General features: G+C 44.1%; 1 protein-coding gene across 4 annotated transcripts in view; it reads right to left on the bottom strand.

The window, feature by feature from the left end:
- The window catches only part of LSR (lipolysis stimulated lipoprotein receptor), a 35,280-nt gene that overhangs the window by 9,174 nt on the left and 12,513 nt on the right, over window positions 1-13,593 (bottom strand). For 2 of the 4 annotated variants that reach the window (XM_058195893.1, XM_058195891.1), the window contains exons 3-4: window positions 5,897-6,016; window positions 1,350-1,406 (exon numbers count right to left, since the gene is read on the bottom strand). In XM_058195893.1, the coding sequence (XP_058051876.1) occupies window positions 1,350-1,406; window positions 5,897-6,016 (177 nt within the window). The remainder of the gene's footprint in view (window positions 1-1,349; window positions 1,407-5,896; window positions 6,017-13,593) is intronic. The other 2 variants (XM_058195894.1, XM_058195892.1) reach the window with 1 other exon arrangement.

Genomic DNA, 13,593 nt, shown 5'->3' with positions numbered 1-13,593 from the left:
GACACTTTTTTCAGTGCTGTTGTAACTTCTAACAGTCCCTAAGTGAACTGTTGTAAGTTGAGGACTACCCATGCTGATTTTGTTTCACTTGGACATGCATCTCCCCTGTGACGCGTAACACTGATTCTGAACATTTCCCCCTCCCCTTCCCATATTATCCGTAAAGTATTGGACTTTATTATAGTGACAATTTAGACTTCATGACAATGTGGAAAATCCCACCTACCAAATACCTCTGGGGGATTTGAAAGAACATTTCTTTAAGCAGGGCCTATCAACCCCAACCAGGGAGACTCTTGACCAGGGGTGGGATTCAGCTGGTTCGGACCAGTTCAGGCGAACCGGATGCTAATAACCAGTAGTTGCAAGGACTGGCTGGCCCCACCCACTCCGCACAGGAGTCTCCACACAGCCCATTTTGGATGCGCAGAGGCTCTGGGAGGGCGAAACAGGCCTCCAGGAAGTTCTAGAAACGTTCCTCCAGTGAGCCTTTGGAGCCCAGGGGAGGCCGTTTTCATCCTTCCATAGGCTCAAAGAAAGCCTCTGAAGCCTGGGGAGGGTGAAAAACAGGGGCCCGTTTCCGGCCTCCGGAGGGTCTCTGGAGCCTGGGGGGAGGCTGTTTTCGCCCTCCTGGAGGCTCAAGGAAATCTTTCAGAGCCTGGGGAGGGCAAAAATGCCACACACACACACCATGCTGCAGGAGGCCGAGTAGGCCACACCCACCATGGCCACACCCATCCAGCAACTGGGCAGAGAACCAGTTGCTAAAATTTTTCAATCCCACCCCTGCTCTTGACCTCAAGTTACACTAAGCAGAAAGGTTTAGGGGGGCCATAGAAACAAGGACAAAGGGGGCCATAGAACAAGGACAGAGGACTAATGAACACTTCAGGCTCAGAAGCAGCTTTTCTAAACAAGGCACCCCCAGCTTGCCATGAAGAGTCAGTACAGGAAGGACCGAGTACATCCTAGCTTCCATGCCCAACACCATGGAAAATGAGAGGTATGAAGCAGACTGTGGATTGCATTTTTAATTCAGCCCAAAGCTCCACAATACAATGTCCCCATCGCTCTAAAGCCCGCATTTTTGCAATGGTGCCAAGGGGCGCATTTTTTTACAATGTACGAAGAGAACAGAAACGTTGCAAAATGAGAAAGTCAATGAGAAAGGAAGACAGACAGACAGACAGACAGACAAGAATTTCAGAATCCTTTGCCTTCCAAGCGCTTCTACTTCTAACTGTGAGAAATTCAAGGAGAGGGGAAAACAGTTAAAACAATAGGGAAGGAGTGAAGTCAACCCTCTCCCAACCACTTAGAAAGTAAGCATGGAAGAAAAAAGGCAGTACCTTCCATATGCCCTATCTGAAAGCCTGGCAAAAGCTCCGAGACACCGGAGGACTTGCCTACGGGACAAAACAAAACAGGAAAAAAATTACGAAGATATCCGGCCGACACAGAAGTAAGGCTTTCTGAGCCAGAGAAAGGGACTAGCAGGACGGGCTTCATGGAAGGCATCAACTAAATTCCATCCCATACAGGAAAAGCTGCGAGGAGATTTTTTTTACAAAGAATTGGAACAGGACTAGTTAGTAAAGGCGTTTACAGGAGGAGCACAGCCAGGAGGAGCAGATATAGACCATCCCTGCGGTGGTCATGTGATCGCGATTCAGGTGCTTAGCGGCCAGCTAAGCCATTGTGACACCGCAGCACCCTGCAGCAACTTTCACTGCCGGCTTCTGACAACCAAAGTCAACAGGGAAGTTTGCAGAAGGTCGTAAATGGGTTTACGTGACCATCGGATGCTGCAATCTCATTGGGAGACAACACCTAAGGAAGGCGACTGGAACTGCCGTCGTAAGTCATGTGACATCACACTTCATGACACTGTGGCTTAGCGCCAGAGTCCTCAGCCCCAATTACCGTTGTTAACAGAGGACACACACACACACACATACACACACACACACACCATATCCTTTACAAGCAACTACTCTCACACAGCAGAGATACCATTAACACTGAGCTTAGTAGATTGACTTGATGTTTCACTAGAATCATCATCCTCTTTTAACGACCCCCATAATCCCTAGCGGGGTGGAGTCTGGGCAACTGAATGGAGCTGAGTGTTTACTGGCCCAATGCCCTTCCTGTCACCAATGCGGAGGTTTTTTTTCAGCAGATATATTCTCAAGTGTGCTCAAAGAGAGAAATGTCTGCCTCTACCTAGGATCGAACTCACGGCCTCCTGATTGTGAGGCGAGAACTCCACCTCTGCACCACTCTGATGCTTCACTGGAATCCTGCCTGGAAATTAGTTATAAAAGAGAGGCTAAAAAAGCCAAGGACAAACTGCTGAACCGGCACTTTCTGACACATGGTCAGTCCAGGAGTTTAGTCAGCGATTTACAATTTGCACCCACATCCTTTCATGCATGGGTTCCCTTCTCCTCTATCTCTCCACAAGTTTCTTTAGACCAGGGGTCTCCAACCTTGGTCCCTTTAAGACTTTGTGGACTTCAACTCCCAGAGTTCCTCAGCCAGTTGAAGTCCACAAGTCTTAAAGGGACCAAGGTTGGAGACCCCTGCCTTAGACGATTAAGAAAAACTGTGTCACTGCTGTTCCACGCCAAGAATTCAGAGTTCACGCCAAGCTAATACAAAACATTCGGAATATTCTCAGTGATCTATCAACCTTCTGGCCATCCTGCTGCACAACGCAGCCCTCCTCAATTATTTAGCTAGTCAATTTGGCTGGTCCATAACGATTATAACCAAGACAAGTTTTCTGTTCTTTTTTTAATATCGGTTTCAAACAAACTGGCCCCAGGGAAGAGTATGGAGAAAACGTATTTTTCCTGCCGCCATGGGTTATCTCCACACAAGCAAGGCATAATTCTTTCAGCACAGAAGTGATGAGTGTTTAAGCTTACGGCTTTCATCTTCGAGATATGAGGAAAGCTTAGAAGGTGACAAGCCGGGTGCTTATGTAGAGCAGCAGTCACCAACTGGTGGTCCGTGGACCACTGGTGGTCCGCAAGAAAATTCTGGTGGTCCGCAGAAAAAATATTTGCATTTTTTATATTGCACTAAATCAGGGATCCTCAAACTACGCCCCCTGGGCTGGATACGTGCAATGAACGTTTGTGTTGCTGTAGAGAGTCTCCCCCTTCGGGGTCTTTTTGTGTGGGTCAGAGGGGGGCAGAAATTCCGACTTGGGGTCTGCTTCAACCTCCTGGTGTGGGGCTTTGGGTGAAGGCTGGAGGGAAGCACCGTTGGTGGTGAAGAGCCAAAGGGCCTTGTTCCAGTGGGACTGCATCATGGCCTGGAACTGACTGACCATCTCAGCCTGCTGAGCCTCCAGGCGCCGGTACCTGGCCTTGCACCCCCGCAGGTCTTCCCTCTGCTTGGAAAGCCTATGCTTGTAGTCCTCAGTGAGGTGCTTCTGCTGAGCCTCCTTCTCGGTCAGATCCAATTTGAACTGAGCTGTTTGGCCAAGTCTTTCTTGTGGTGGCTGCTTAGCTCCAACAACTGCTTCCTGTTGGGGCCCTAAGGAGCCTGGATGGGGACGGGAGGAGTGGCTGGAAGGGGGGAGCCGAGTAGAGGCCAGCGAGGCACCCCTCGATATGAGTGACATTGAGTTGACCACGCCCACCCAGTCACATGACCACATAGTCACACCCACCCAGCCGATCATTAGGCAGATCATATTAGTGGTCCGTGGGATTTAAAATTATGAATTTAGTGGTCCCTGAGGTCCGAAAGGTTGGTGACCCCTGATGTAGAGCATTGCCAAGGTCCTCTAAGTCAGGAAAAGGAAGGTGCACACACAGAGATACACACCCTTACTGAGCAGTATGTTTGAAAGATTTCCCTTCCCAGATAAGGCCATACATTTGTTGTTGTTGTTGTTGTTTGAACAATTTATCCTGACACTACCAGGTATACCATCCATGGCAGTTCTCAGCAGGAAGTTTGGCAGAAACAGGAAATGACAGTCGATCTCCAGAGACTCTGGTATCTGAAGGGCAACAGGCCCCCCTCACTGCTGTTAACACAAAGCCCAACCTCAAGACAATAATGTTCTGCATCAACGCTACCCGGGGCACACAACCTTCTGCTTGGTCTGCTCCCTCTAGTGGGAAGAACTCTCACACACAATTCTCCAGGGAGCATGTTGATTACATTACCAATGCTGGGAAGAAAATCAGGTCACAAGCACCAGCCAGCTGGTACTTTAGAAGCTATGTAGGGTCATACCCAGGATGGATAAAAATTGATGATCGGAATTTTTAAAATTATTTTTATCAATTTTATTTTAATAAAATGCTTTCGGAGTAAAAAAAAATATATCTAAAGATAAGTTTCCTGTTTAAGATACATTCATAATTTAGTTTATTCAGCAGCGTGAAATGGAGCTTAGTTACGTAGCATGAGGCTGTATACTCTGCAATATTTACATTTTTGGTAAACTCAAAAATGTAAATATTTAAAGGCCCTGGGAATGGACATTAACAACTGGGAAACCTTGACCTCCGATCGTTCAGCTTGGAGGCTAAAGACGCAGCATGGCCTTCTCCAATTCGAAGAGACATTTGTTCAGCAGGCTGAGGCAATGAGGCAGTCCCGGAACCAGCGAAATCTGAGGGATGGGCAGGGGACAGAATGTATCTGCTCCCCCCCCCCCGTGTGGAAGTGATTGCCACTCTCGAATTGGCCTTTTTAGCCACACTAGATGCTGTTTTCAGAGCATGATACCATAGTCTTTTGAGATTGAAGGATGCCAATAGGTAAACTCATTCAATGTATCCAAGCTCTGCAAGCTAAATAGGAAGCCTGTTTCAGAATATCCTACTTCGTCTGGCATATTGGCTCGCCGTCGCTCAGTGGCTAAGACGCTGAGCTCGTTGATCAGAAAGTTCGGCAGTTCAGCGGTTTGAATCCCTAGTAGAGGTCTCCTGCGTGAGCAGCGGGTTGGACTAGATGACCTCCAAGGTCCCTTCCAACCCTGTTACTGTTACTGTTATTTTAATGACCACAAAAAAAAAATACAGTAATATTCCTGGAAGGGCAATTTGCCCATTATCTTCTGAGGCATGTGCTCAGACACATCTAGGCATGAAAAAGATGGTGACAGAGAGAGAAGTAGCAGCTTGAGCTATTGCAGGAAAGGCACTGGGATTGACACAGTTGGAAATTGAGCAGACAGTGCAAGGCCAGGACACAGTAAAGGAAGCAGGACAGTGCTGATGAAACACATATACTCTAACTCTCAGGCTGGACCTATACAGATATTTGTGGGGGAGGGAACAAGAGTAGAGTAGATTGGAGCGCTTCAGTTTAGAACACAAATATTTGGGAGTGGAAAGATGGTAATTCTGAAATTTCCCTCCTACTTAAAAACAAGAAAAGCCCAATCTGTAAATTAAAAAATGAGTCAGGTGGGAGAAAAGTTGTGGCCGACGTGGTTATATATGTGTTTCACACTACAACGGTCAATGGTCATGCTTTGCTGAGCCAAATATCGGTCCCTACAACACGCAAAGCCTTAAACCAGGATTTACGAACCACAATGGCAAGATTTGCCCAATATGCTATGTAAAACCAAACCAAGCCAACCACACTATGCTTTGGTGCAAGGCCGTGTGCATTTCTGTTTGAGCAATAAGGACCACTTTTTCAGTAATAGGAGCTGCATGCCATGAACCCATTCCTTCTGCAGGCAAATCCAAACCAGATTTTACCCTTTTAATGGACGGGAGGTGATGTGGCCAGTTTTGTGAGCGAGATCCCGTTTGCCACCCAAGTGACTTCCTACCTTTGGGGGAACTAATGTAGTTAAGACGTCCTGTTCTCCTTCCTATTATTTGCATTCAGTAAGAGTCTCCCCACTTACCCAATACAATGAGTTCAGCGTAGGCTTCGTTGTTGCCTTGCAAATCTTGAGAAGATGTCACGGTGCAGTAATAAACACCACTGTCCCCCCAAGCGGTTTGCTCTATGCTGAGGTCAGCATCTACAGGAAGAATGAACAAAAAAAAGGAACTGTCAAAATGGACCCCCAAATCAATTCCTCAAACAGATGCTCAAATAAAGAATATTCTTCATATTCATTTCCTATACAGTAGAACCTCTGGTCGCGAATGTTGCAGTCTGCCAGCAGCCTGCGGAGCTGGCAATGGAATTGGACAGTGAGGAGGCTGGGAAGGACAATGGGTAAGTCCTGGAGTCAGGGGAAGGCCCGGACAAGGGCTCTGCATCGGAGGCAGAAATGGGGCCAGGGCCATCTGAGAGCGATGCACGGACTCTGGAGACTCCAGAGGCGGACAGCAGAGAGGCGGACGAACAGGAGAAGCCTGTTCCTAATGCACGCATGAGAAAAGCTGCCAGAAGGCAAGAGCAACTAAAGCAAAAAGGACGACTCGGGAGTAAGGCCAGGAGATGATTGGTCCCTCCCATAAGGCTTAAAAAAGCAGCAAGGCTCTTAGATTCTTTGTAGGAAAGCAACATTGCTACAATTGTTTCTTGTCGGCATTTCCTGTTTCTGAACTTTGTGGGATTCTTGCCACAGAAGACCAAAGGTTTGTGTTAAGGCCGAAGGATTTTTTCTGAAGGACTTTGTTTTGGAATTAATTTGGACTGAGAATTACTTCATTCTCAACTGTTCTAATAAAGTATTTTTGTTCAGGATTGTGTCTGGTAATAACTACTTGGGCCTAGGTCACAACCGTGAACACTTCTGACCATGACCAAATCGGGTTCTGACCAAAAAATTCATCCTTTTTTTTTCTGCAGCCAATTTCCCCTTCCACGCTTTTTTTTTTTGTAAGCACCAAATTTCCAAAATTAGGTTTGGGTTGTGACCAAATAGGATTGAGACCAAAGTTATGGAACAAATTATGGTCGTGACCAGAGGTTCTGCTGCACTATCTTTGCTCAAGATTGCACCACAGCAATACAGAAACCTGAGGATGGTTAAAAAGCAAGAAATTATTTATGAACTTTGCAATGATCAGCTTTCCTATGATAAAAAGAGTAGAGAAACTATGAGGAAGGCAAATCCGTTATTATTTACCGTTTCCCCCAAAATAAGAGATCCCCTGATAATAAACCCAATTGGGCTTTTGAGCACATGGCAATAAGGCCAAGCGCTTATTTCAGGGTTCAAAAAAAATATAAGACAGGGTCTTATTTTCGGGGAAATATGGTACCTATTTTCCCATTATCCAAATCCATTTCTCATTGGACTAAAGGAATGACTAGAGCTGGCTGATGAAATGCTTGTGTTACTTATATTCTTCTTTCCTTCATAAGTTCAAGGTAGCATCCATGGTGTTCCGTCTTTCTTTCTTTTTTTTACCCTCAACCAAAACGACGTGAAGTAGGCAGGCTGTGAGAAAGTGAATTGCCCAAAGCCATTCAGTGAACTTCTGAAGGAGGAATGAAACTTGGTTCTCTCATTCCAACCCAACATCTGAATTGCTGCATCATTCTGGTTCTATTCTCAGCATAGCATAAGAACAGATTCAGGTGACCTGGTTACTCATTCTTCAGTAGCATCATAAACCAGCAGCTAAAATGTGCTATAACTTAATTGTATCCTTGCTGTCACAAGTATCAGCAAGGCTGGGAGAGGGGGAGAATTAGCAATTTCCTCCCTTTGGAATTTTTTTTAGCTATTAGTTCATTCCATCCCGTTACTACATCACAGTATCTATGTATAACTATCTTGTGGGGTATGAGTAACTTCAAAAAGTATGAGTAATGTGCTATTTCACAAAAATGCCCTTCTATTATATAGTAAACATAAAGGTTTCCCCTCGCACATACGTGCAAGTCGTTCCCGACTCTAGGGGGCGGTGCTTATCTCTGTTTCAAAGCCGAAGAGCCAGCGCTGTCTGAAGACATCTCCATGGTCATGTGGCCAGCATGACTAAATGCCAAAGGTGCACAGAGCACTATTATCTTCCCACCAAAGGTGGTCCCAATTTCTCTACTTGCATTTTTTACCTGCTTTCGAACTGCTAGGTTGGCAGAAGCTGGGACAAGTCACGGGAGCTCACCCGGTTACGCGGCACTAGGGACTCGAACTGCTGAACTGCTCAGCATCTTAGCCACCTCATCCCTGAAATTCTATTCTATAGAAAGGTCTATATTCTCTAGATAATTTTTCTCATTTTGTAATACAGGGGTACACCAGAACCAAATCTACAAATTCCTCCCCTCCCAAACCTTATAGAACTGAGATAAGCAATGGGCTAAAACAATATTATGAATACTTAATAAGAAAAAATTCCTTGAAATAAATATGTAAGTGTTGTTATTATTGTTCCATTGTATCCAACTCTCAGAGACTGCCTGGATAAAATTCCTGCAGTTTTCTTGGCAAGATTTTTCAGAAGTGGCTAGCCATTGCCTCCTTCCTAGGGCTGAGAGAAAGTGACTGGCCCAAAGTTACTCAGCTGGCTTTGTGCCCAAAGTGGGATATAGATTTGAGCTTGATCCATGAGAACTCTACATTGCTTAAATCTATATACATAGCCAACCGCAACAGGCTTAACAAGGCAAAAAAGTATTCCACTCCAACCTGAAAGCTGTGTGTTTTAATGAAAGGAGGACAAAATATTGGAAACATCAGATAGCCTTCTTACACTATGCCCAAAGATGTAAAATAAAAGGCTTACTAGTTCCATTTTCAGCCCAACTAAAGCTGTTTCTCTCCTTTAATGTACAGTCTGTACGAAAGACTACACCTAAATTTTTTGGAAACCATAAACTCTTGTCTTCTCCTGTTGGGAATAAGCCAGTTTACACAAAGAAAAGGGGAGAATGGTAGCCCTGTCTTCCACATTTCTGATCCTGTTTTGAACTTATAAATGATGATTACATGCCATAAAGTAAATGTCAACATTCCAGAAAAACCCCTGACTCCCAAGTAAAAACTCCGAAGCAAGCATCTTTCAAAGTTCTATTTACTAGGATAGGTAAACTGGCACATCTGGGAAAACCCGAATCTGAGAGGTCTGGGTTTTCCTTCAGTAAATCAAAAAACCCCAAACCATCCCCTCACTCCGCAGTCAATCACATGCTCCAATCACCATCCATCCCATCCCATCTCGAGACAGCACTCCGACCACTCCTTCTCCAGATGCAGGATCGGCCTGACCTTGACCGACAGGAAGAATGCTATTATGTCTAAAGACAACTCCCCTACTAAATCCCCCCCCCCTCCTACTTTTCCACAAGAGAAAGTGGCAGCACGGAAGCTTCTGGCCTAACGTGGCTTCCAAAGCTGACAGTAAGAGTCATCCCTTAGCTATTACATGGGTAGATTGAACTTACAGATCAATGTCTTCTTTAACGAGTATTAGAACAAGAAGATTGTGTCTTGCATTCTGGAAGGATTTAACAATGTCAGGCAAAAGGATTAAAATTACAGAGGATATAATACTGTACTGCAACACACACAAAAATCAGAATCTGACTCTCAAATAAGATTACCTATTCAATGAAGCTTCAAGAATCTGTTTTCATTTTGCCTAATGTTTCAAGCCCCTATGAATATAAAAGCCACTTTAAAATGTATAAATAATTGTGCTTAAAGACGTAACCATTAAGGGCATGTAGATGGAAAATCGTAATTGTTTTATGATGGTTTCCAACTCACACACACACCCCATCTATCTCCTGTATCTCTCACACTGCAGCATCTCATAAAGTCCATCTTTTTAGCAATTATTGTACGGATTTTAGAAGGGGACAGAGGCAAAAGCCTTCTTTATTGGTTTCAAGAAAACAACACGGACATATTTGCAAAGTTACCAGGATTTTGAGATTTGTGTTAATCACATGAATGCCATTTTTTTTAAAAAAATGGATCTTACCAATTTGCTACTACAAACTCAAAATACGTAACAAATCAAGAAAGCAGTCTAAATAAACAAACAAATAAACAAGCTAATTATTGTTATGGTCTTTTGGTTTTTAATGTGTCAGTTTTAGAAGCCCTGGCTCTTGGCCAGAGAGTTATTAGATTTAACACTGAAAATCTGGACTCTCTTGTCTAACAGCACAAACTCAAAGGACTGGAGCTGCCCTCTTACTTCTGCCCAAATTCTTGTTCAAAATTTACTGTAGATTTCAGCTACAAGGGGAAATTAAATTGGAGAGAACTTCTGGAAGGTTCTCAACTGGCAGAAGAATAATTGTTTGAGAAGAACAGGAAAAGAAATCAGATTCCAAGGAAAGCAACCTCCATCTTAAAGAGATAAAGCATGGAACTGACCAAAAGATTTCTCCAGGCTCCAAATTTCATGTTTACCACTGATGCGGTGCTACTAACTCCTTATGAAAGGCACCACTTTGGAGCTGCTAGTCCTTTCTCCAGAAGGCTATGTGAAAGTAAGTTGTCCTTCAAGTGAATCTCATTTCCTGCTGACTTCATGAATAGATTTACACCATTCGGAGTCGCATCATTCGAGTTTGGTGGCCTTTATAAATCTAGTTAATAAATAAATATTTAATCTGCTTGGCCACCAAACAGTAGTTTGTCTTCTTCCAGGAATTTTCCAAGCTTAAGATCCCTATTTATCTGGTTAGATGAAAAAGAAGTTAAAGAAGTTTGACAGAGGTTTCTATAAAGTAAGAATTGTCAAAATATATACTGATTTAAGAGGATGAAGTGAATGATCTAACACAATTAATATACATCTAGAATAAATTACATGAAATGAGGGAAGAAACATTTGTAGTCAAACAAATGATTGACTGACTAAAACATTGAGATAAATATTTGATTGGTAAAATGTAAAATTAGATAAATCATATGAAGATGGTGAAATTGCACAAAAGATTTGTAACCAACCAACACACTGTTTGCATTTGTATTGAAGATGTTTTTTTTATGTATGTTTGTTAAAAAGAATAAAAATCTCCCAGTTTAGCTGACATGTTGCAAGTTTATTCATTTATTTATTCGATTTTTATAGCTGCCCATTCTCAGACAGGTTCCTGACCAACCTACTGAGCAAGTCTAACCCTGCTTAGCTTCTCAACCCCAAGCAAGGTATTTAAATTCTCAGTGCCATCATGGGACATAAAAGTCCTTAACAGGCACCCATAGATTTCTATATATGAAAGAAAAAATGTGAAATGACAAAGAGTTCTGATTTGTACATTGTGAAGCCATATATAGAGGGAGCCCCTTGTGGCTCCCGTATAACACCAATCCTGCGCAGGCTGCACTGGCTGCCTGTGGCCTTCCGGGTGCGCTTCAAGGTTTTGGTGACCACCTTTAAAGCGCTCCATGGCATAGGGCCGGGTTATTTACGGGACCGCCTACTGCTACCGAATACCTCTCACCGACCCGTGCGCTCTCACAGAGAGGGACTCCTCAGGGTGCCGTCAGCGAGGCAGTGCCGTTTGGTGACACCCAGGGGAAGGGCCTTCTCTGTGGGGGCTCCCACCCTCTGGAACGAGCTTCCCCCAGGACTTCGTCAGCTTCCGGACCTTCGGACCTTCCGCCGCGAGCTTAAAACATACCTATTTAACTGCGCGGGACTGAGTTAGATTTTAGTTTGTGGGTTTTATCTTGGGTTTTAATTTTTATATTTTTAATTATTAGGCTTTTGAATAAGTTTTTTAATTGTTTTTAGAAATTGTATTTATTGCTTTTAAATGCCTGTAAACCGCCCTGAGTCCTTTGGGAGATAGGGCGGTATATAAATATAAACAATAAATAAATAAATAAATAAATATAGGTACTCCTCGACTTACGACCACAATGGAGCCCACAACTGATGTTGCTAAGTGAGAAATGCGTTCAAAGTGAGTCCTGCCCCATTTAACGACCTTTTTTGCCACATTTGTTCAGTGAATCGCTGCAGTTGTTCAGTTAGTAACCCGCTTGTTAAGTGAATCCGGTTTCCCCACTGACTTTGCTTGCCAGAAGGTCACAAAAGGGGGATCGTATAGGCCCGGGACACTGCAACAACCATCGTAAATCTGAACCAGTTGTCCGAATGAAAATCACATGGCCATGGGGATGCTGCAATGGTCATAAGTGTGAAAAATGGTCATAAGTCTCTTTTTTCCAGTGCCGTTGTTAACTTTAAACGGTCACTAACTGGAACTGTTGTAAGTCGAGGACTACCTGTACTGTATATAGAGAGAGGATGTCAATATTGTATTTGCCCGATGCAGTGGCTCTCCAGGAAGCAGAACGGTCGTCAATGACGGAAGGGGGCATAGGGAGAGGAAAATAATTTGTTAGTACAATCAATACAATATATTAATGATGAACCCATGACCAGCACTGCTTATTAAGTAGCCTTTCATATGAAATAGGATTTTCTTTTCTCGCTGGAGTCAAAAATAAGAGTTTGTTTTGAAGAAGGGAATCAACCTTGCTTACAGGAGGCGGAACTGAGCTGACTTAATGCTATTTTATGCAAACTTTTCAAGCGAGCGGCCCCGAGTAAATCTATATGTCTGGGTGTATACTCGGGCAACGTGCCAATGGGTTGTTCAGAAACTGCAATCAAATTCATCAGCAAGGCTAATGCAGAGTGAGAAATGTTTGCAATATGTAAGGAGAGTAAGGAAGGTGGTACACAAAACACATCAGAGTGCCACAGTCTCAGGAACAGAGACAATAACACAGGTGTCAAACTGGATTTCTTCGAGGGCTGGATCAGCATTGCAGTTTTCCTCCACGGGCCGGCCGGGGATGGGTGGGGGAGACGGCCTGCCTTCTGCAGCACTTTGCCAGCCAAAATGGGATGTGTGTGGGGGGGGGTGCCCGCTCTCACACGGCCCGTTTTCGGCCTGAACAGCCTCCTGAAGCACTTTGCTGGCCAAAAGGGCCGGTTTAGCTCTGCCTGGTAAGGCCTGTTATTAAGAACACAAAGCCTGCAATTACTGCAGGTTCGAGCCCGGCCCAAGGTTGACTCAGCCTTCCATCCTTTATAAGGTAGGTAAAATGAGGACCCAGATTGTTGGGGGGGCAATAAGTTGACTTTGTAAATATATACAAATAGAATGAGACTATTGCCCTATACATTGTAAGCCGCCCTGAGTCTTCGGAGAAGGGCGGGGTATAAATGTAAACAAAAAAAAAAAAAAACGGCCCCCGCGCAACCCGTTTTGGCTGCCAGAGGCACCGCGTGCCATTCCTTTGCCATTTCCACACCGGTCCCCACAGGCCAGTTTGAGACCCCTGCAATAATAGCAAAAATGCTAGAAAGGTCATCTGTGAATCTGCAACTGAGCTAACGGATCTATCCAATTCACGATCTTCCAAGTTCGGCATCTGCCGGATGGCTTGCTGTGCCTACAAATTTTGTTACCAACAGGGCAATAAAACCTGCAAATTAGTTTCAGTTTTCTATGCCTCCTTTCAGACATAAATTATACGTCTGAAAGGCATCTTCATGGACACAGCAGTTTTGGTTCAGGACAGCCCCCTGCCATATAATTTAAATTCTCTCCTGGGATGATAGTCTAATTATAAATAAATAAATAAATCCATCAACATTGCCAGCAAGGTTGAATCAACAGGCTATAAACATTTCCCTATACCACCAGGCTTGAAAT

Source organism: Ahaetulla prasina, chromosome 10 (genome assembly GCF_028640845.1).
Source record: "Ahaetulla prasina isolate Xishuangbanna chromosome 10, ASM2864084v1, whole genome shotgun sequence".
In the NCBI taxonomy this organism is placed as follows: Eukaryota; Metazoa; Chordata; class Lepidosauria; order Squamata; family Colubridae; genus Ahaetulla; species Ahaetulla prasina.
Note: the sequence above shows the minus strand (reverse complement) of the source record. Positions and strands in the feature narration are given on the sequence as shown.